Here is a 24,543-nt window from a genome sequence, read left to right on the forward strand (position 1 = left end):
TTGTATGGTGACGAGTTTGGTTACGTGGCTGAGTAGGGAGTATTCAACTTCTATTTTGAATGTAGAACATTATGTATAATAACTTTGGGTCCCTAGGTGATGTCTTGGTCTATAAATAATAAAGGTTTATATATTGTAGGATTGGCAAATACCTCATGATATATATGTGCGTAAATATATATGTTATAATTCGGATGACATTCAAACAAATGATTTTTTAATTGTCAAAAAGCTTAGGTTTTCAACATTTGAAATTGGAGCATCGCAGGTTCACGTACGTACACACCACGTGTAATGAACAAGTGTGGCCCAAAATAGTGACGACATGACAAGTTTGTCAAACTTAGAACTAAAAACAATAATTGACCTTATGTGCAAAATAAAGTAACCCTTTACTTCTCCATCGGAATACTTTGAACAGCTACAAAGAGGTCAACGTGGCTCAATGGCGCACGTGTTTGGTTAAATTCGATATTTTGGTTGTACCCCTCGGCTCCCTGTAGGAGAAAACAAACAACCAGAGATAACAAGAGGACAATCTTATCACCCAAAACAGAGATAACCGAGGAAAGCATCCCACAAGACGTACCGCGATTCAGCTTTACATAGATTTGTTAAAAAGTAGCAGCAACAACCTAACTTGTGGACACCGGGGTCAAGTTTAAAACAGTTGTCTTGTTGCAGGATTCTCTCTGCGATTTATCTACGGTTATTTTTACGGAAAAAAAACACAAAATGTGACCATCGCACTGAGGTGGCACGTCATCCGCGGCACATGCAAATACACCATCAGCGGCTGGAAAGAAACACATCACATTCAAAGCAAAACCGGATAAATTAAATAAAGCAAAACCAAGGCATGAACACGAGTTTTGATGTACAAAATGAAACATTCGTCCACGTGCATCAGTCGTGACGACCAAAGGCGCCACGATCTGATTGGATGGAGCACTGCGGCCTTGAACGGACGCAAGCCTTTAGTCGTTAGACAGTGAAGAAGGCAATAAGACTAATAGCCACTGTCTATTTACAGTACCTTCAAGAATAGAGTAATAAGGGGTCTTCCTGAAAAAAACAAAAACAAACAAAAAAGCATGGCTTTAGCAATACGCCTCGCGGGCGTCAGAAGAGGGAGCAGCGCGAGCAGGCACAAAAAAGAACGCATCTCTTTGGTATCGACGCGGAGGGGCCATGCCAAAGGTTGGTCAGCAGCGACAACAGCACGCGTGTACCGCTGCTGGGGTCCTTGGATGCTACAACGGAGGCTTTGGTCCCTTTGGAAAACTTGACAAAATGTGAAAGTGCAGCTTGCAGTGGCAAGAGAGCAGCAAAAATGACCCTCATTTTTGGAATAGACAATCGAATGCTCCCAGACTTCATTGACTTGAAAAGGGGTTGGAGCATTTTGAGGATTTGGTACTAGTACACTCTTCGTCCGAAATTCGTAGGACCACTCAGCACGCTGGAATGACTTCCTTCTTTTTAGTTTTTTCTACCCCATGACTACCTAGTGAAGTCACTCTCACTGGCATAGTACTACGCAGATGTCAAGCAAGCTGGCGCTTTGTAAATACTAACAGCTACATCTCATTCACTGCCGTTGAAGTTGCACTACTAGTCCATCGGTGGAAAAACTGCGACGAGTGAGACGGTTCTACCAGCGTCGCCTGCCGGTGTTCTGAATTGTCTTGCTAGTAAATGCGAAGAATCACTGGGATAGTACTACGCAGATGTCAAGCAAGCTAGCACATTGTAAATACTAACAGCTACAGCTCATTCACTGCCATTGAAGTTGCACTACTAGTCCATCGGTGGAAAAACTGCGACGAGTGAGACGGTTCTACCAGCGTCGCCTGCCGGTGTTCTGAATTGTCTTGCTAGTAAATGCGAAGAATCACTGGGATAGTACTACGCAGATGTCAAGCAAGGTAGCACTTTCTAAATATTAACAGCTACAGCTCATTTTCTGTCGTTGAATTTGCCCTACTGGTCCATCGGTGGAAAAATTGCGACAATTAAGATGGTACTACCAGCGTCACCAGGGTTCTGAATTGTCTTGCTAGTAAATGCGAAGAGTGTACTAGTACAATCAAGCTGGACGTGTGCAAAATGTCCTTCGAGCAGTGTCGACTCCTTCAAAGATATGCGGAGTGTCAACCGTTGAGTTGGCTTTCATTCGCGGCTCCGGTTGAGCCAATCCGTTTCCGCGATGGAGTTTGAGCTAATTACGTTGAGGGTAGGATACGGAGAGTTTCAGGTCGGTCAGCAGTGGGTGACTTCGATTGGGGACAGCGTCAAGATACTCCGATCGTTGGAGTAAAAATTGTCCGTGTCGCTCCAACACCTGAAACGAGGCAGCAGTACATGGTTAGGTTAGGGCCCAATGCTTTGGCATCGGTAGCTTGTAAATAGAATACCACCAAATATGCCGGATAGATTAGCACAAAAGTACAGGTGATAGAAAAATGGGCTGCTCGTTCGAAATGAAGTGGGTTGAGTAGCAAAGCCTCTTTGAATAAACTGTCAAAAATTTAGCAGGATACCCTCACATTATAGGTGAGATATTTTACCCGAGGTCGAACCCGACCCGAATTTCGGGCCTAAAATGTCAATCATTTCTTCGGTTTCGGGTCAGGTCAGGGTTCTCTCTCGATGAAAAAAAAAAAAAAAAAAGTATACTAAAACAATGTGTGGTCACTCTTGCTGACTTTTTTTAAATGTTTAGAAAAATGTATAATAAAACAATGCGTGGATAATGAACTAAGGAAAAATTGTTCTAAAATAAATAATTTGGGATACAACAGAGCTGTAACGTAATTGGAATTGGAGGCGGAGTTGCAGAGCCAGACGATGCTCTGCACACATCAATATACAATATGGAGAAGCAAGAATCTAAGGATAAACTAAAGACAAGAGATCTGAAAAAAGGCAAGAGTGAGGTGTGGAAAAGCTTCAAATTGATTGTTGAATATGCTAGAAAAACTTGCGTTGGATTCGCTGAATGTAGTCAATGTGGTGTTTTACTCTTATACAAGAGCAAAAAAGACTGGCACTTTGACGCTGAGCAGGCTTTTAAACAGTTGAAATCGTAAAACATTACCATTATCATATAAAATATATTGTTTATACGGTCTTGTTTAACTTAGATTTTTTTTACTAAAGACAGGCTTTAACCGGTTATCATGAATAACGCCTCCTCCTCCTCACAAATAAAATATGAAATTTCGGGTTTGCTTTGGGCTCGGTCCTGCAAATCAAGTACCTCTAACTCACATCATTCATTTAGCAAGCTGTGCTTGAAGTGGATCCATTTAGTTGACCGATGAGCAATTATTCTTATTACTATTTTAGTTCGAGGAACATATCAGTGGAATTTGGCCAATTAAAGAGTTTCCTTCTGGGAGACACCGACTAAGGCTTTCACTGCAGTATGTGTTGCTTGTTAGAGGATCTTGCTGCCTACACTTTTGAGTTCAGTGAGTGAACAACCTTCTCTAATGGTTTGACATCAGAGTCCCTACTTGCCATTGAAGATTTCATTTCTTTGCTTTCAAAGTTTCAAATTGATTTTCCTAGAAGAGACCTAAACGATGCCAAAAGCAAAACCACTTCACATCGGGGAACGTCAAAAAGTTTCTGGAGAAGCTTAGCATATCAAATCAGCAAAAGCCTGACCATGCATTAAATGCTTTGTACAGTGTCTCCAAGGAAGAAAACTACAGGCAAACCACAATTAAATCAAAATTCATTAAAATACTAAACATTGATCAATATTGCCATCAAAGTATCTGAAATGTTTCAACAACAAAATTGTCAAAAATATTGAAATTCCTTTGTACGTTTTTTTTATATATCCATTCATTTTTCGTACTGATTGTCCTCATGAGGGTCACTGGAGCCTATCCCAGTTAATTGTAGGCAGGAAGTGGAGTATTTTTTTTTTAATAAAATAATAAAAAAAACATTTACAAAATAGAAATGAAGAAAAAACAAATGCGCTAATTTTTCTCAATAACAATAACGCTGTACTTTTTTAGATTTCACCTTACAGTGGTACCTCTATGTACGATATTATTTGGTTGCATAAGTTTTTTGGTAAATAGGATTTTTCCTAAATAAAGGCACATTTTACACTGAATTAACATAATTCATTCCACAATTAATACAAGCCCCTATACACCCTTTAAAAATGATAAAGTACAGTAGTACCTCAACATACATACAGACTAAAATGCCTTTCCTATTTCTGCATCCTCACCCTCGCTACTGTGACAACGAAATTTCCCGAATACGGGATGAATAAAGTCATCCAATCCAATCCAATACAAGTGCCCCGACATACGAGCAATTTGAGATACGAGTAAAATTTCGGGCAAATATTTATCTGGCGACAAATTTTGATATACGAGCAAATAGCGGGTGCGAGAGGCTGCTCATAAGAACATCATGAGCAAGGTCTTTCTGGTCACAACTCCCTCGTGTAATGTCTCTACGAGCACTGGGCGCAGCTTTGCATTCTTTCTAGTGTTTTTGTTTCCCGTCAGTACGAATGGCGTATACACTACTATGCGTTGGCAGGTGGCCATGAGTTATGCTATTGTGAGGACATTTGTGTGCACTATTTGGGGAATATTTTGAAGGGAAGACAAAAGCAAACAACCCTCGATTCGGGGAAAATAGAGCCAGCCTGGGAGAAGAAAGGTATCAAAATTTTAAGCAAAATTCGAATTAAGTTTAGTGTAAGGTTAGATTAACTTTATTTAGTGTGTCTGTATCTTAATCCACGTTCATTTAAATTTGTTTGTTATGTTACAGGCGCGCTGCCGTGCAAAAAGTGCGAAATCCATCTAATTTTAGCACTATTAAACACATTTGAGTACTATTAAACCACTAGTTCTTTGTTACTTTGTTAACAGATGGCGAATTTGAAGAAAGAAAATGGTTTTTCCAATCCAATATCCTATTTTGGGTGTTTTTCAGAGGGTTGGAGCAAATTAATTTGTTTTTAGTTGATTTCTATGGGAAAGGTTCATTTGAGTTAATCAAACGAGTAAATCGACATACGAACTCAGTCCCAGAAGGAATTAGGCTCGTAGCTCGAGATACCACTGTATACACACTTTTTATTAAATATATATATGCAAAAAAGAGGAAAAATGAAGGAAAACAATGTATTAAGCCATGAAAATGACGCCACAACAGCGAACCAAACAATAGCCAATTGAAAGCACCTCAATTCAAATGCTATCGACGGGGTTGGTCTAGCTCAAAACCCAGTCTCTTGCTCACTCGCTTACTCTCTCTCACTTTCTCTATAATCACTCGCATAGTGCCATGTGGCCACGTGATGCTCCCCAGGGTGCATTCTCGCGCACAAGGGCTGATGGATGCGCACCCTGATTGTAAAGAGTTGTGTATTGCTTGCACGATGGCCGAAAAAAGTGAATTGTCCAGCAAGCGTTGCAGCATTTCCTTGTGGTATTTTATATGCTATACTTCTTTTGATGTTTCATAACTAGGACAAATTATTATTATCTCGGAACAGATAGCGTTTTGTAACCTGAAAATAATTCTTAAGTAGAGGTAGCCACTGTGCCCTATAAAGGATTAAAGAAACTCATCAACTGAACCCAAGTAAAAAAAATAAATAAAAAAAGAAGCATCAAGACATTACTGTTCCCAATCATGGCTAACTATACTTACTTGACATTTCAATTCAGCTCTTTTTCTTACTATAAAGACTAACTGTTTTAAACCAACCTGCTAAATCTGAAAACGGGCCAAACCGTTGACTTATGTGGCTGATGACTCAAAAGCTGAATAACAAACATGTCCTCAAGACACACCAAGCAGAAGGCTTTAAAATAAGTCGAGAAAAGACCAAAGAATTTATGAATAAAAGTCAATCAGTACTTTTTTAAAATTGTCCATAGATTCCTTCTTTTTAGAGCTTCAAAAATGCCTCAGTAAACCACAAAACTTAGGTGATGATTGAAATTTCCAGTGGAATAGGCCAAAAGGTGGGACAAACTCTCGAGACAGGGCCAAATCTATCTAATTCATCAAGAAAAGATTTTTGGACACCACATGATGTTCGTGTCTGTTCCAGCTTTGTCGCCTGCAGACAATGTTGCCAGAATGCTAATGTTTTCTTACTCAGACAGTAAAACTAGCTGCAGAGGAGGCGTGAAAGCAGCAAAGAGGATGAGGGATATAAAGAAAGCCTGCTGTTCAAGATTTTTGGTGCATTTATAATGCATTAACAGCCCAATACACTGTAAATATTTTATACATTTTTAAAGTAGTAGTTTAGGCTTATGGTTAAATATGAAAAATCCAAATTGTAAAACTACTAAAGCATATCATCACACATGAATTGGAGCTCAACTTAGTGGTATTATATGTAATTAGAACTAAAATGAATTAGCACACAAATTATTTGGGGAATAATTAAAGGTTGTGTGAATTTGATTTAAAACTATCATAATTGAGTATGCCTAGAATTTAATATTGCGCCCACATTCCGAGAAAGAACAGAATGATTTGAATTTTTGTGAAATTAAAATTTAAATTGAAGAGAAAGACAATAGTTAAACGGAAATGATCGACAGTTTTTTTTGTGCCATTCACGTGGCAGCAGCTCTGTCCACTCTTGTTTTTTGTGTATTACAGCCCTTGTATGTTTTTTAATTACATTTTAATATTTCTTAATACATTCCTTTTTACTTTACTGTGCAAATAGAAGAACAAGAGGTGAAATTGGGTCAGAACTGCGAACCACTCATCCGCCGGGCCGCCCATTCATCGATACTAATCGTTACATTTTATTATTATTAAATCATTTATGTGTAGTAGACATGCACCTGCTTATGGCAGGTGTGACACTGGTGTGTGCTCATAGCGAGCAACGATGATGTTGCTCACACTAATACTCAATGTGCTCAGGGAGGTTCTTTCTGCCCAGACAAACAAAAAAATAGAGGGAACATTGGTCCTGGTACATAATGAATAATGCCTAGACCTGCTGCATTACCGTATATCATGGATTTAGTATGAGTGAAATGCTTAGCCAGCCAGAGATCCACATCAACATGAGAGGTATGCCGATTGTAATGAAATTAGTTAAGCCTATAACTTTTAGTACAGTGGTCTCAAACCGGTCCTCAAAGGGCCGCAGTGGGTGCAGGTTTTTATTCCAACTCAACAAGGATACCTTTTGCAAGTGCAATCAGTTAATTAGAGTCAGGTGCTACTGTTTTTAAAGACACCTGATTGGTAAAAATGTCGGCACTGGATCGCATGGAACAAAAACCAGGACCGACTGCGGCCCTATGTGGAACCGGTTTGAGACCACTGTTTTAGTGAAGAAAGAGTCATTGCTCCATTAATTTGAATAAAGGATGAGCACTTTGGTTTTGCCATGACGACTCTACTCCAAATTGGAATATATTGACTAAAGAAGGTCAAGAGATGTTCTCAATGCTCCCAACCTGTTGCTGCGGCTGGATGCATCACAATGGTTGCTGGTGGTTGGGGACTGTCCAGTCATTTGCTCCAGGATCCGGACCAGGCGGGAACAGCCGCTCTGCCCATGTTGGTAGCAGCACAAGGATTCCACACAGCCGAGGGCCTGCCCCTGTTGGGCTGATAAAGACTGGAGGATTGCAAAGAGCAATGGGAGAAAGGGCAATTGGGAAGGATAGAAGAGTAGAAAAATATGTTAAGGTAAAAATTTGTTAGCAACAAAAACTTATTGTCATACTCTAAAACAAAATGAAGTTAAACAGATATACATTGCATGCCATCTCAGGAAATGCGTAACATTCAAAACATGCTACCAAATGGGGATGAAATGTTGAAATGAATATAAAAGACAAAAAAAATGTCAACCAAAAAAATAAGACCAGAAAATGTTTGGCCATGTTTTGCAATTACAGTAAACATTTGTGAAGCCTGTTCACAATTAATGAAGGAAAGACCCACATGAATTAAATAGAATGGCATTCATATTTAATCTCTAGTCTACTGTGATTAAAAGCCTTGTCTCCAGCATCCACCCTACTGCAGTGAGTCCATGCATGGCATTTTCAAAATGACTACATCATGATTGTTCAGACTGATGAGCCATGGCACAATCGCCTCTAGAAACTCAGTGTAGATCAGCTTGTCAGAGCTGTGATGCATCACTCGTACACCAATCTACATCCCACATCGTAAACCAACTAAGGACCAAGGCCAGAAACTGATTCAGAAGAGGCCCTTTTCCAAAACTTCCTATGGTTAACAAACATACATTATAATCCTATAGTGAAAGTCTCATTTAATTATTTTTTCACCCCTTTTGGTAAACTTTGAAACCATAAACATACCATCTCGCTAAGGGCCATTGTTGCTTAATGACCTGCCTGAATCAATTAATCTATCAATAATTAAGAGGCACAGTCCCAGATAGCGACCAAGTCTGCTACTTCTTGAAAGCGGAAATGAACATGAATGGCAACAGTAATTGTAAATCCCTGCTGCATGATAAATTACTTAGATAACGAGGTAATGTCAAAGACGAATTAAATTAAACCTAACTCTAAAATAGTTTAATGTCTGCATTCTGAACAGGGCATCAATAGGATGGATGGCTCAAAGAACACAAATTACTGTCAAGCCGCAGATGTTGTGCTTGAAGATTATTTTATTGAAATGGCCTTGAGTTCTAAGGTAGAATATAAATGGAGGCTACTTATAAATTAGTTATCGATCTGTTAGAGCTAACAGAGTAATTGGTTATCAAGTGCATATAGGATAGGTTTGGGAATCTTTTAAGGCATAATTTCTGCTACACCAGAAAAAAACTAATCATTATGATGTTGCGCCATGAGCAACTATATGTTTCAACATGATAAAATGTCGTAATTTAATGTATTAAAATGTGACAATTGTCATGTTTTAATCAAATACATTTTTAATCATGATACCATAATATATTAGACATCCACATTTGGCAAGACAAAAGAAGGCGTTTCCTTCCATTTCAGATCAGTCCCTCTTTTTTCGATTTTAATTTTTTTTTAAACATTTGTTTTTATAGTAAGTTTGATTTAAGAGACAAAATGACTTCCCAAGTAGCTTTGCACCAGAAGAAACTGCTTTGTTGTCTATGACATTGTCATTTGACAATTGACATGTTTTGTATTATCTGAATCATATAGTTTTATACATTAATTTCTTCACATTATATATAACATGGTTTTTATCTGGGGTGAGAGCTATGTGTGCAGAAAAATTACCAAGTATTATTTTGATAAATAATGCGGAGCCATTTTCTATAAAGGAGAATGTTAAAGAAAAGCTATGGTGTATTCAATTACTTTGGTCATTCAACAGAAGAGCTACATAATTTTGAGAATCCTAAATGCCGTGAAGGACTAGTAATGGTCAATCTAAAGACCGTTTTCAGATGTAACATGATTCTTTGTGACAATATATCCCTTGTGTTCTTCCATTTCCTTCATCCTTAACATTTAGAGTCAAATAAATAAATGCATCATTTTGAGGATTCAACATAGAACATGAAATAAGACGTAGGTTGCATACAATATGGTTCAAGGAAAACATGACTAAAAGATTAGAGCATGCCAACTATGTTCTCCCAAACTCAATGAAAATATAGTGGAAAGGAGAGCAGATCTGGGAAATCTGTTTGAAGTGTAGAAAGAGTTGGGACACCAGAAGAGGTGATCAAGGGGTGCCAGAGCTGGATAATTGTGGATGTAAGTCAAAATTTGGGTCTGAGATGAGAAAATGCAGCATTTCACATTGGATGTGAGGATGTCATCTCGACAGACACAAAGAAAACTATACGTCAAATTAAGGGTCGGACAGACAATCATTGGAAGAGGACTGATGACGCAGGCTTCATAACTAAATGAAATGTAAGGGGGTGCACAGGGTTGGCTGGTCCAAAGAACGTCATAGTGCTCTGAGGCAATGACAGTACCGTAGAATGGGATAGTAAAGTGTTACTACCTAGGGTATCAAGGGTCTGGGCTGGGGGGAGCAGGGGGAGGATAAGCAGCTAGCAGGTGCCAATTGTCCTCCCCTGGGCGCCGATGGGTTTTAACAGAGTCATATTCTGGGCCGACTGAACCCTCACCCTTTTCCATCTGAAGAACACAAGATGCTTTTAGTGAGCTATAATGGCTGGGTATATTATGTTTTGCTCAGAGACCATACTTTTTTTTAGATCAGACATTCAAAATGCAAAAGGATAGATCTAGAAAGTATCAGGAAAATATATGACAGTCCATATTTCTGGCTTTACGGCATGAATTATTTTGATCCTTTTAGGGGAAGCAAGGTTGTTGTTTCAAAACATGATTAGTCATAAAAACACTTGTAAAAGGAATCTTATATTAGGTTATTATAATGTGTATGAAAGGGTTAATAGAGTAGGGCCAATGCTGTGATTGGGTATGGATTTTCATTTCTGACTAAGCGCTTGTGCACAGTATTAGGGTCAATATAATAAGGAAGTTAATATGCCTGTCGTGAAAACAAAATATCAAATTATTCAATTTGAAAAAAACAGTCTATCTTGATGAGAACCCGATGCTTTCCAAAGACAGAAATTAAAATTTTCTTACTAAAAATTTACGATGTTCAGGCAGCCAACTTTTTGTCGAAATATCTCGATTTTTTTTGATGGTTCATATTACTACAAGAATTTGTGGGATATTTGATGAGACAGGGGAAGTAATGCAAACAGGATTTCAGTGAAAGGTGAGGCCACTTCCACACAAAGAAAACCGCACGACATCTGATTGGAAGCCACCTGAGACCACCTCTGCCGCGAGGTCTCGGACTGGCTGTTTGGTCCGCACCAGAGTTCCCTGGTTGAATTCCCATCAACCCAAAAGGTGAACACTACAGACTTTAGGTTTGGTCTGAACCAAACAGGGTAGGTATGAATATGCCTAAAGTGTCAAAGCTTGCCGAACCCTATTCTGGATAGACATAATAGAATGAATTGGGAAAAAAGAAAATCACGTAAAAAACACTTACAGTAATCCCTCGAATATCGCAAAGTAGGGTCACCCCTATTATAACTACCTTTTTTTTTCCAGTGCCAAATCCTAGTAGCAAGCGGAAGACAGGGAGTGGCTTCCGCTTGTGAGTTTCAGGGTGGATTTTCACTTTTTTTTAATAATAGCAGAAAAAATTGCAAAGAAGTGAATTCCCGATGAAGTCGAGACAATCGAGAGAAGACCAATTCTAGATATTCATTTTTGTACATGTGACTACTTTTACTAATCAGAATAAGTTACATTAAGTTCACCATTTGAAGAATTATTCTGAATAGAATAAAACTATTCGAATCATTGAAAGTGATTGCAGCAACTATATAAATCTAAGTTGTAACTGGGCTTCGAAAGACAACTTATTCAATTTAAACCACTGCAGAATTCAATAATGCTGCCAAATTTCCTTACTTAATGGGTGTACTGATATTTGCAATTGAAAAAAATGGTGCAAATCCTTAGTATATATAAAAGTGTTTCTCATGCTTGTAATGAGACAGTAACATGCTAATAATGTATGTGATGGGAGGTTTCTGACCAGCCCAAGAGCATGTCATGCAACTCAGTGTCTTGCACTGCGATCTAATTAAAACCATGCAAGAGGACAACTTGGACATGTGTAATAAGGACTTAAGGGACATACCATTTTGCTGGGTAGAACTGATCATGCAAAAAATAACAAATATAGTTTTGGACAAAGACGAAAAGATTGTTTTGTGTGTGAGATGCCAACCTCTTACAAATAGCCAGGGGTAGATCTGACCATTTAATATATGGTTATTCGGTATGGCATTTTTCGAGTAGGAGTACAGCATGGTTGTGACATTACCGACAAAAAATATGGTGAGTACACAAAGGGATGAGCCCCTCGTGTGATTTAAAAAATAATTAATCAAATCAATTTGTTCATGCACTAGACTACAAATTGGAATGAATGATGGAATAAAATAACAGTCAGAATTGGAGAGCTTGCAGAATGTATTTTGTAGTTACCATTTGAATAAAAAGCGAGGGACGCAGTGTAAAAAGATCTTATCTTCCATTTTAACCATAAGAATTCCCCCATCCCAAAATCCTCCTTGTCTTTTATAAGAATACTGGTGACGTTTCCATTATACATGCAATAACAAAATCATTAAGATGCCCCTGTTACAAAAATACATCTCTGCAAATAGTGTGCTGCCCAAAGCCACAGTTAAATGGAAACAATCTGAAGCAAAAATGCAAGTCCCCATTTGTTGTGTCCTTTTTTCCCACACTGTACGGAAATCTGCGCATACACGCTAATGCAAAAGGGCAAGTAACTTCTAGTTTGCGGACGTTGTATGAATGTCCAGTTTGTAGTTGGCACCATCACCAAAACCTGATCTCTGAGTCTAACCCTTCTGCTCATGTTCCAGACTATGGGAGGCAGACATTGTTAGCAGCCTGCTCGGACTCATGCACAATAGCACTATTTTCGAAGACTTGGGATGAGAGAGATGCATTGAGCACATTAATCTCATCTTGGCCACAAGTTTTCAGATTAAGCTTTTTAAAAAATATATTTATAAATTGTACTGGACATGTGTGATTGGGCTTGAAACTGGGTTTCTAATGTGACGAACTTGGACATAGCTGGGGTAAAAAAACAATTTTTTGCGTTTTCGAACATTTAGAATGCGACGTAAGGGTGGAGAGTCACCCAAGATTTCTAACCCGGAAGGAGTTTTCAGGTTTGGGCAAAAGTAATAATTAGTAATAATTTTTAAACTTGATTTATTATATGAATATTAAGGAATTCATAAAAAAATATACTTACACAATACAATATTTTGAGATATTGGGTCTTGGACGCAGTTGGGTGTTCCAACAGGACAATGACCCCAAACACACATCAAAAGTGGTATTGGAATGGCTAAATCAGGCTAATTAAGGTTTTCGAATGGCCTTCCCAAAGTCCTGACTTAAACCCCATTGAGAACTTGTGGACAATGCTTAAGAAACAAGTCAATGTCAGAAAGCCATCAAATTGAACTGAACTGCACCAATTATGTTAAAAGAGTGGTCAAAGATTCAAAGAGAAGCTTGCCAGAAGCTTGTGGATGGCTACCAAAAGCGCCTAATTGAAGTGAAAATGGCCAAGGCACATGTTACCAAATATTAGCTCTGCTGTATGTATATTTTTTACCCACTTGAAGAATCAGTGTTGTGAAAACACCGAAAAGACTAGGAATAATGTATTTCAATATTCCTGAAAAATAGTGATACAGTGCCACACCCAATCAGCCGACTGGATTTTGTTTTTCGTGGGGAAGGGATGGCTTTTGTGGGCTGACATTACCAAAAAGGCCTGGTTAAATATCCCCTTCCCCACTACGTATATAAGGAACGAGGCCTGTAGCAACAGCGGGTATTTAGCGCAATTGCAGATTCTTTATTCATAATAACTTTGTGGATCTCTACCTCTTCCACTGATAGCCAGGAGTTACATGACCCATCAATGCACCAAATGCTGGCCACTACTGAACAATACAAGGTTTGCCAGGGACCAGCAGCCACCCTCCAAAATTGCCTAGGCAGCACTCGTCCAAAGGCCACTACTCAATTCATTTCCAACATGTAATGCACTAATCAGACTGCGTCTCTAGGTTAGATAGCTCACCAGTCATCAGAATGAGCAAGTGAAAGTGAAGCAGTTAAAAATTTTGACTGACTGCATGCCCAAACAGTCCCGCAATCAGAAAGCGGGCTTTATTTTTTCCCCCATCATTTTATCTCTTTATTCTATATTTTGGTGATTGTGTTGATTATTTAAATTTGACAGGATTGTTTTTTTCTCTGGTGCACCACATCCCCAAAACATATTTCCATAATTTTATCTGGTCATTAAGTGTGAGACAACTTATTACTGGCTGTCCAAATCCTTATTTGCCACACTGTATATACACTAGTGTATATATTACATATACAAATTTGACTGAGAAAATTTCTCAAATACATGTAGAATTGAAATGTCAATTCAATTGAATCATTAAATATAAAATTAGAAACATAAAACGGAACTAGAGAAGACCTATTTTTTTCATGGATCCAAAAAAATTGCACGTGAGGTCTAGGTTTTACTCTATATAATGAGATGTGAGTTTTTTTAGATAAAGATTGCAAGCACAACAGATAATAATTCCAAACCACCACCCAAATATTCTCTGAATTTGGCTCAGCTGGAAAATAAAAAATGAAGACATTCTGAAATTGATTGACTCAAATAGATCTAGATTTGCAAAAAGAACATAATTCCGCCCTGAAAAATGCTTAAGCTAATTTGAATTCATGCCATACCATCTATAATTATAGTTTTTATGTAGTTATATAACACAGTGTATTTTCGACCCATGGCTAACTCTGTCTCGTGTCCTCTACCTAATTTTGCCCAGCTGATTCTTGGCTCTGGACAGAGGTTGAAGAGCGATGAAGTCATCACCTATTGCCACACAGTTGGAATACATCTACACCGGGAAAGGAGTGAAAGCATACAGAAAGGTTAGACACTGAGAACCCCTCACACACAAGGACAACACTAGACAAATGTCAGACACAGACAAGATTGGAAAACATAACTTTTTCCTCTGAGACAAAGATATGAAAGTTGTTTCCTGCAGTAAGATGACCATGCACTCTTTGCCAACAGTGTTTGTGCTTCATATTAAAAAGGACATCATGCTGTTTGAACATGATACCCAAACACCATGCTTTTGTTCTACGAAAGGTTAATCTATACATCCTAAATGCAGAACATGAATTTGCTATGAAATCAGCATTTAGAGTATTTTCCTTTGGTTTGCTTTACAGACTATTTTATCGCAAGCTAGTTATATTTGAAGACATGCAATTTCTGGCTGCCTAATGAATTAGTCCAATCACATAGGGGTAAAAAAAATATAGCAGTGTGCTGCCTCCATGCGGAGTCTGGGCCTCCAGGCAAAATCTGAATTGGAATAAAATATGATTAATTCAAATGTACCTGCATCTTAGAAGTAAGAAGGTACCGGGATATGGAGCACATAAAATCATCAAACCAAAGTATGGGGTATACAGTAAACTAGTCAAGATGTAACTAATTCATATTGGTTCATCACCATCGTTCCCAACTCCTTCAGCACCCATAGTACCTGACTTTTCTGTGTGCTGGTGGGGTGGAGATGTCGGTAGAAAACCTTCTTCAGCACATCAGGAAAGAGGCATGTTATGACAATGATGATGATAGCAAACCAGGCAGAGCCACTGGACAGCAATTGTACAAAAACAAAATACATATCCTGGGTGTGTAGGAATGGCCTGTAAGAGAAAATGGAAACTTAGAACAACTAAGAAGTGATTATATTTTTTTAGAGAGTGAACATAGCGTCAAACATTAATCATTGGGGAGATTTTTTTTAGAAATTACATGAATTTTTTCCACGCCCAAATAATGTCCCAGATTTATTTTTCATCATCTGATACATTTTTTGACTAGTTTAAAAAAAAAATCTCAGTTGAAGTATTACAAAACGCTCCTCACCATATGATTCCTCCGTAGAAAAGTGAGAAGATAAAATAGAACGCTATTGAACCCCAGGTCACAAAATGGTTCATCCATGTCCAAAAATGAGTCTCTAATGCAAGCTGGTATTGGAGAAGCAAGAACAGAGAGTCAGATGTAAAACAAATACACTGCATCCGTAAAATATTCAAAGAATTTCACTTTTTCTAAACAATGTAACAGCCTGATCCGTAACCCTAGATCCTGTTTAAAATTATACACACAAAACACCATTTATTTAAAGTACAGACGCTCCCCCACTTACGAATATTCAACTTATGAACAAACGGTACATACGAACATGCCAATTGCGTTTATGTTGAAAAATGTTCGTAAGTTTGATTTTGCATTGCGCGCCTTTTCCGAGTAGTGCTTCTTTCCGCCGCTAATACCAACGCCTGGTGCTGTGAGAACTCTGCTCACCCGGCATTCACCTTCCTCTGCCAAGTTCGTTGCAGTGGGGAAGTGCGTGACATATCTCCAATGCGCAAAGAACCCTTTTCATTTCTATCATTAAATATCTCCTGCATCCATTATTCAATATGGTTGGTGAAAAGCGAAAGGCTTCTGGTGAGCGAGGTGCAAGGAAGAGGCAAGCCATTTCATTTGAAACAAAAATGGCAATAATAAAGAAGCTTGATCCGCGTGACAAAGTGGTGAGCGTTGCACGGGAATACAACTTGAATCGTTCGACCGTCAGTACCATTTATAAACAGGAAGATCGAGCAGCAGGACCAAAATATTGAACGTTGCACAAAGGTTGCAAATCACTTGCAAATCGAATTTATGATGAAAAAAAGAAGCAAACTTTGCAATCGTCATTAGATAGCTTCTTTCGGCCAGTTTCTCGTAAATCTCTCTCTCCATCTCTCCAATGTATGTATACAGTACTGTATGTATTCTTTCCATTTTATTAAATGTTTTTTTTCAGTACAAACCAATGCTGGTTACTTATACAAGCCTTAAACATACAAATGCACTTATATAAACCTTCAATATACTTATATAGGCCTTAAACATCAATTATAATACAAAATATAGCACTGAATTAACTTCAATTTGAACAATTTCAACTCAAGAACACTTTCAACTTATGAACAAGCGCTCGGAACCTAACTCGTTAGTAAGTAGGGGAGCGTCTGTACATCCACAGTAAGGTTACAAACCAAATCTCATGCAATTTTAAATTATATTTTTTTAAAAGCAAAAGTAATATTTTGAAAAACCCTTATCCATATAACATATATGTATAAATATATACAGTATGAGGGGAACATACCATTTTAATTCCAAAGCAAATTTTAAATTGTTGTTTTTACCTTTAGAGTGACAGTAATGACCATGACTGTAAAGACCAACGTTCCAAATGTCCAGTTACCAAACATCTGTGAGACAAAAATACATACAATTTAGTGTGGAATAAATAGAATGAGTCATTTTCTACACCCGTTTAAATCTATTATGAATATTTTCTCTTATCAATAATGCCGTTAGTCCTTATATTCATTTTAAAACAACTTGTCATGCATCATGTACGATTCCTTTCACCATGCATCAATGTATCTTGGTAAATTTATTTTACATGTCAATACATGCTAATACATGATGAGATTTGTCATTGATAACGTTGTTTTTCTATTCTGTTTTCATTTTTTTATCAATAAAGATTGAGAGTGAATAGAAAATTTATTCCACAGTTAAAAGTTAAGACTGCAATTTCTATTCTGTTGTCTGGAACACTGAAACCTGTAAAAGAATCGTTCTGGTTTAAGAAACAACTAAACAATACTGGTGAAAGGAAAAAAAGGGTAGACCCCAATTCATTGACCCGCCCCACAGAGAGCTCACAATTGTAGAGCTGATGCTTACCAGCTGCCTGTTAGCTCGCAAGATCTGAAAACATGCACACCATGAAGGCAGGAGTCAATGAAAGATGGCAAGAGAAGATAGTGAGAAAAGTCAACAACAGTTAGTATGATATAAATTGCAGACATGTGCAAGATGAAATGAAGAAAAACAGAAGCCATTTTGATAGTGAAAGTCTCCAATCAGAGAAATAAAACAAAATATAACGTCATTGCGACTTGGGGAACAGTGAGTGGAAGCAAAAAAAGCCATGCAGATATAAAGAACATTAAAGTTATGCTCTCCTGTATTGCTTGTACTTTAAATTGTTAATTAAAAGGGCAAGCAAAAATCATCAAGTTTGGGTTAGGGTTAGGCTTTACAGTAATCCCTCGAATATCGTGGTTAAGGTAGACGCAGGGTCACCCCTATTTTAACTACCACAACACACTGGTACCTCGAGATACGAGCTTAATTCATTCCGGGCCTGTTATGTCGATAACTCGAACGAACGTTTCTCATTGAAATGCGTGACCGGATGTTTCGCCGAAAGACGTTTGGTCGACGGGCTTTTGCCTAACGGACGTTTGGTCGAACAGACGTTTGGTCAAATGGACGTTTTGTGCGCTCAACCCACCTCCTGATCGTGTGTGTACATGTTTTTCAACCTCGGTTGCCTTTTATTTTAATGTCAAAGTTCCAGACTAAAAGTATACCAAGACTTTTATTAAGCTGCACCCCCGGCTGCCATTGACGGTAGACTAATAACAGAAATAGCATCTGCACCTCAGTCAACATGAACCGGACGTCTACCGCAGTCAATAGCAGCTTATTGATAGTGTTTAATTTGGGACAATAATAGTATAAAAGAGGCAAGTTTGTCTATACCAGGGGTAGGCAAACTTTTTGACTTGCAGGCCAGAAAGAATTCCTAAAACTGGAGAGCATTTGGACAAGCATGGTAATTTATCAAACCTGGGGATAAGTGAAGTCGCGATAATTGAGGGATTACTGTAATGAGAACTAACAAAACTAAAACTTGCAATGACACATACCTGTCCATTGCCCATTAGGGTGGTGTCTTCACCCATCAATATATAGGATCCGAAGAAAAACACAAAAGCATGAGAGAACCCCAACATAGTCCAATACAGAAAAGTCCAGAAAGATAATGTCGCGTTCCTGCTGATGTCTCTGGAAGTAAAATGGGAACAAAACATTTTCAAACATTCTACGGAATATATTCAAGATAGAATATGTACCAAAAATTTGGAATATGGAGAAGTCAATTTACAGGGATTCTATTACTAATTTGATTCAAAAAGTAAAACTTGTATGTATAACACAGTGAAAAAAACAAGCCTAATTTTCTTTTCAAATTGGATGATTAGTGTAGAATGTTGATGCAGTATTTCACAAAAATCAAATCTCATAGTTTAATATTGTAGGTCACCCCAAGTCTCTCTCACTTTAGTCAGTGAAAGCACTTTCAAGGTAATTTTTTGTCAGTGTTTTAATACTGCTCACTTAATGGTTGTACCCAAAACCATTTAAGACACCCCACCAATAAGGAGCAGTCATAAGAATATATTGCAAAACAAACTGGATGCTTAGAGTGACCTGTTTTAACATATTAAGAGGTTAAGTGGAAAAGGAAAATGAGGCAAGAAAATATTCACAAGTGGCAGGAACGAGTACCACCCCGAGAGGATTGTCAGGCCTCAGCGATACTGAATATTTGGGGGACGGTCATTGGGAGTGGACTGAGGCTAGTGTCAGTGCGTCAAGTACCACCACATAAATACATGGCATAGCCGATAGATTATCATCAGTGAAGCCACTCTTCAACCAAAAATGTCAGTGCTGTGCTCAGTAGAAAAATTTAAGGGTGCTGCAGTGATTGCACAAGGAGGCCCAAAAGTACTGACGGCCTATCTCTTTAAAATGCAGTTCAGAAGGTCAACATAGAACTGTTAAGATCCTTTTCTGTTGGTGAACCAAAATTTCTAATCTCATCTCATTTTCTGAACAACTTTTTCCTCACTAAGGCCACGGAGGGTGCAGGAGCCTTTCCCAGCTGACTTGGGGCCATAGGCAGGGGACACCCTGAATCGTTGGACAGCCGATTGAAGTGCAAGAGACGGACAGCCATTCACATTCGTTCCTAGAGGCAATTTAGAGTGTCCAAACAGCCTGGCATGCATATTTATGGAACGCGGGAGGAAACCTGAGTACAAGGAGAAAACCCACACAGGCCCAGGGAGAACTTGCAAACACCACACAAGGGGGCCGACCAGGATTGGAACCAAGAAACCGAGAGCTGTGAGGCTGACGTGCCAACCAATCAAGCCACCAGGCTGCCTAAATTGAAGAATTGGATGCTCTAATCCTCATGTGAACAGTTTCTGGTATTTAGGTAAAATACAAATTTAAAAATCGGAAATTTGGGATGGGCACTGACTGTATCTTTGTCTTCTGAGTCTACCCAGAAAATCTATGATTTGAGTGTAAGACTTGATTGTATATTTACAGTACTTTTATATAGAGATAAAAATGTGTGCCGTACCTGTACAGGGCTGGTTTACTCTGTAGAATATGTGGATGAACAAGTTGTTCAAACAGACTGTACACCAGGATGGGCAGTGAGGTAAAGCAGATGTTGTACAGTGTCAAATAAACACTGTCATACAGAGTCTAAAACAGAGTCACATTTTAAAATTAGCCAGTTTTGTTCAACTTCAACTCCCTTGAAAAATATTGTTTACAGTTTCTTGAATCCTTTTATAACACTGGCACGATTGTGGCTTGACAACTGTGTAAATATTAATGAATTCTGATGACAAATCCCACTTGGTGTCATTCAGTAAATTTGTCACTTTTTAAGCAAAATTTTCATTGTTTCAAATGGCTTTGGGATGTTTTAGAGCAGTGGTCCCCAACTACCGGTCGGTGGATCGGTACCGGTCCGCGAGCCATCTGGTGCTGGTCCGTCAGAGTAATAATTATCAACGTTTTCAATCTAGCCCTCCTTCTTTATATGAGGAAAGTTGGTATAATAATAATAGATAATTGCTGTTATGCCTGGAACTTGTATTTTCCTTAGTTTTGCCGTTGTAGACGTCGTTCGTTGCCTACCCCCACACATTTTCTCCTTGGTGCCCCCCCCCAATCGAAAAAGCGTTACCGTGGTGAGAAAAAGGTTGGAGACCGCTGTTTTACTTAACAACTGTCATAAGCATTCATTCATATTAATTACAGGTTATATGTCAATTAAGTACAGTATTTATTCGAGTATAATGCACAAAATTTTGTACCAAAAAACTGAAGCAAAGTTTGGTCATCTTACGTCCAATTACTAAATGTAGTTGTGAACTCAAAGAGTTTTCAGGCATTGTACAACCCACAAAATGAACAAGAACAACCGTCAAGAGCAAAAGTACTTACTTGTTGTGAAAACAGGCAGAAGAACTGGTATAAAAATTGGGGCGTAATAAAACACACATTCTGCAAGAGTTAAAAAAAAGTTACATTGCATTTCGTTGCCTGAAAATGTAATAGAACTGTATTTGAAAATATATTGGAAAGGTTTAAAAATCTTTTGACATTAATGATGGACATTTCTGCTTATGCAGCTAAGTTTGTTAACACAATATGCAGTATTTGTATTTTTTTTTATTAGTCTTACCTTGTAGAAAAAGTACTGTACAAGGGTAGCTATTCGAATGTAGTAGAAGTGACCGTGGACCAGCAGTAGTTTTGCCAGAAATCTAAATCTAGCAATTGCATAATCACTGTTTCTCACGGCCTGGCGACCTTCCTTTCCCATAATTCCTGCAGAAGCAAAGTGAATAACAAATAAAGAGTATGGCAGATTTGAAGTGTAAAGGCAGTCTGGTAAGAAATACTGCAAAAAGTTTTTTCAGATAAAATCTGTGGCCAAATAAAGTACTAAACTGTAAACAGAGAGGCAAAACTAGATGGAGGGGAAATACTGTGTAGGGTACAAATGTTCATTAATTAATTTTCAACACCGCTTTATCATTGTAAGGGTGGCGAGGTGTCAGAGCCTACGCCAACTGACTTCGGGCGAAAGGAGAACACATGGAGAGAGACAACCACTCATACTCACAAGCAAGCCATCATTCAGCAGGAATCGAAACCACCCTACCCATACTGAAGTGAGTCAAAATGACCACTTCAACTATAGAATGGAGGGTACATTTGTATGGGGATATATGGCGAGTGTTTACCAATGCCAACGTGGGCTTCCTGAATCATACTGACATCATTGGCTCCATCTCCAACAGCTAAGGTGATTGGTTTCTCTGGAGAGGTTTTAAAAAGACGCACTACCTGGATAAAACACACCGGTCAGTAGAAGAAATAAAGATTTAAGTTCACACAACATAAGACATAACAGTGAAAAGAACAATTGTTAGTATGGTGTATTTTATGTACTGTAGAGCATTTAACTTAGGATAGACTAAGTGGTCATAACACTATAAAGAAATCTAAAATCAAATGAGCCAATACAAGCCTATTTAAATATGAAAACAATTCAAATGAAGTTGGGACTTCTTAAACATGCATAAAAACAGATGATTTGCCAAACATGTGCAATCTGGTATATTTAAAGTTAAACTGATAAACTGTATTGTTTATAGCTAATTCAAGTTTGTTAATTCATATAGGTGGAACATGAATTACAAATTATTGTACAGCATTCTAATCTTATCCATGTTTAACACAAAACCACAACCTCATTGAAATTGATGTTGCATGCATGATTAATATATGAACTATCATGAAACACTGGGCAAACAGATTGCTTTGTCCCCCGCTTCTGGCCCGGAGTCAGCTGGGATAGGCTCCAGCACCCCCCACAACCCTAATGTGGATAAAGCGGTTCAGAAAATGAAATGATTATAACTGTTTACTTTATATTAGTATTTTAATTTTTTTTTAAACATGACACTGCTAAAATATTTATACCTTTGCTTTCTGCAGTGGCGCCATGCGGCAGCAAAGCACAGCTGTACAGTTTTTACAAACTTCCATGAATAGTTTTTCATGTCCCCTCAATGCTAAAGATAAACTGGCTCCATCCACAACCAATCCATGTTGAATTACATGGTCTTCTTTTATCCTAGGGAAAAGGTGGTAAAAGCCTAAACAAGCAGTTTTAGTTTAACTGTTGAGCACATTATCATTGTTACTTTAGAAGAATTATGACAACTCAATGAAAGATGTGTGTTATTTAAAAAGCAGATGAAATGGTCACCTTCTAGCCAGTCTACGGAGCTGTTCAGCACACTCATTGTCAGAGCGCTGCTGCAGGAGCTCCAGGATGTTCATGGTTCGATGGAAGTGACCACATGACAGGCTGACGCTGACTGCTGTCTCGTGCTTGTCACCTGTTAGCACCCACACTTTGATTCCTGCTAGGCGCAGAGCCTCAATTGTTTCCTGAACTTTGTCTTGAAGCCTGAAAGATTGGATTGGATTGGATTGGATTGGATTGGATTGGATAACTTTATTCATCCCGTAATCGGGAAATTTCTTTGTTGCAATAGGAAGAGGAGGGTTTCATTCATCAAGAGGATGCAGGAATAGAAAAGGCATTATACACAAATGGGTACTTAATAGTAAGTTAATGAATAAATACATGAATAAATATATAAATAGGTAACTGTGTTGGTGAGATATATATATACATACACATACATATATATACAAGCACTACACTGTATCCGAAATTCGGGAGGTCCTAACCCACAGCCTTTTTGAGTTAAAGAGCCTGACGGCTGATGGGAGGAAGGATCTGCGGAAGCGCTCCTTCCTGCAATGAGGGTGTAGCAGTCTATTGCTGAAAGAGCTTTGGAGGGACTCCACAGACTCATGCAGGGGGTGGGAGGTGCTGTCCATGATGGACCTCATCCTGGTCAGCATCCTCCGCTCTCCCACTTCCTCCACAGAGTCCAAAGGACAGCCCAGAACAGAGCTGGCCCTCCTGATCAGCTTGTTCAGCCTGTTCCTGTCCCTCTCCGTGCTCCCACTTCCCCAACAGACCACTGCATAAAACACAGTAGATGCCACCACAGTGTCATAGAAGGTCCTCCACAGTGACCTGCACACACCAAAGGACCGGAGGCTCCTCAACAGGTAGAGGCGGCTCTGGCCCCTTCTGTACAGGGCATCTATGTTTGTGGACCAGTCTAGTCTACTGTTGAGGTGAACACCCAGATACTTCAAGTTGTCCACGATTTCAATGTCCATAGATGAGATGATGACTTGATTAAACAGATCATTTAGTCATCAGCAATGAACAATAATCTGCCTTTAGCTAAATTAAAGTAACATGTTACTATAAAGCCGTGCTTTTCTAATAGTGGGATCACATAAATGATTGAAGTAATTATGTTTATGATTATAAATATTTATCTTAAAGGAGATCAAATACTTTATAAATAGAATAGAGGTCACTGTTAAATAGCAGTAGAAAAACACGTCTTCAGTTTAAATAATATTCTTACTTGTCTTCCACCCCTGTTGCTCCAAGGACTTGTAGGTCTTTTTCAATGTAACTGAAGGCCTCTTGTAGTCTCTCCTCCCTCTGCTGCAATGCAGTGCGGGCACTTTTCAAAAACGTGTCAACTTCAATATACTCCTGTGGATTGAAGTGCCGACATCCTATCACCAAGGTCCGCAACCCTCTCTGAAACGGAATGGGGAAAAGCAAAGAAGTTGCAACAAGAAACAAAACAAAAATAACATAAATCCCAGACACAGAATCAGTGAAATGAATTAAAGAACAACATAAGAGCCTATCATTCTAATGCAACTGCAACCTAATTCATTGCTTTCCAGGTGAGATACCCCCTCCTTAGAATTATTTTGAGTAAGGTAAGTTAAATATGGTAATTATAATAAAAAGGACAATATTAGCGGTTTTCACATGGAATTGTTGATGAACTGTTTTGTCTTTAGTTAGTGTAGTTTTTTTCTTTGGAGTGGAGTAACAATGTGAATAATTTCTGAGCACGAACGTAAAAGGAAATACTACCT

General features: G+C 38.5%; 1 protein-coding gene across 1 annotated transcript in view; it reads right to left on the reverse strand.

Annotated features, from left to right (window-relative positions):
* Nucleotides 1-159: 159 nt before the first annotated feature.
* The window catches only part of atp11b (ATPase phospholipid transporting 11B), a 42,695-nt gene continuing 18,311 nt past the window's right edge, over nt 160-24,543 (reverse strand). Inside the window, exons 18-31 of the mRNA XM_077716261.1 lie at nt 24,012-24,193; nt 22,760-22,963; nt 22,471-22,624; nt 21,729-21,831; nt 21,164-21,309; nt 20,923-20,982; nt 20,045-20,172; nt 18,534-18,672; nt 17,503-17,526; nt 16,953-17,018; nt 15,613-15,716; nt 15,224-15,389; nt 7,491-7,654; nt 160-2,344 (exon numbers count right to left, since the gene is read on the reverse strand). Coding sequence (XP_077572387.1) covers nt 2,263-2,344; nt 7,491-7,654; nt 15,224-15,389; nt 15,613-15,716; nt 16,953-17,018; nt 17,503-17,526; nt 18,534-18,672; nt 20,045-20,172; nt 20,923-20,982; nt 21,164-21,309; nt 21,729-21,831; nt 22,471-22,624; nt 22,760-22,963; nt 24,012-24,193 — 1,722 coding nt within the window. The 3' untranslated portion in view covers nt 160-2,262. The remainder of the gene's footprint in view (nt 2,345-7,490; nt 7,655-15,223; nt 15,390-15,612; nt 15,717-16,952; nt 17,019-17,502; nt 17,527-18,533; nt 18,673-20,044; nt 20,173-20,922; nt 20,983-21,163; nt 21,310-21,728; nt 21,832-22,470; nt 22,625-22,759; nt 22,964-24,011; nt 24,194-24,543) is intronic.

Source organism: Stigmatopora nigra, chromosome 5 (genome assembly GCF_051989575.1).
Source record: "Stigmatopora nigra isolate UIUO_SnigA chromosome 5, RoL_Snig_1.1, whole genome shotgun sequence".
Lineage (NCBI taxonomy): Eukaryota > Metazoa > Chordata > Actinopteri > Syngnathiformes > Syngnathidae > Stigmatopora > Stigmatopora nigra.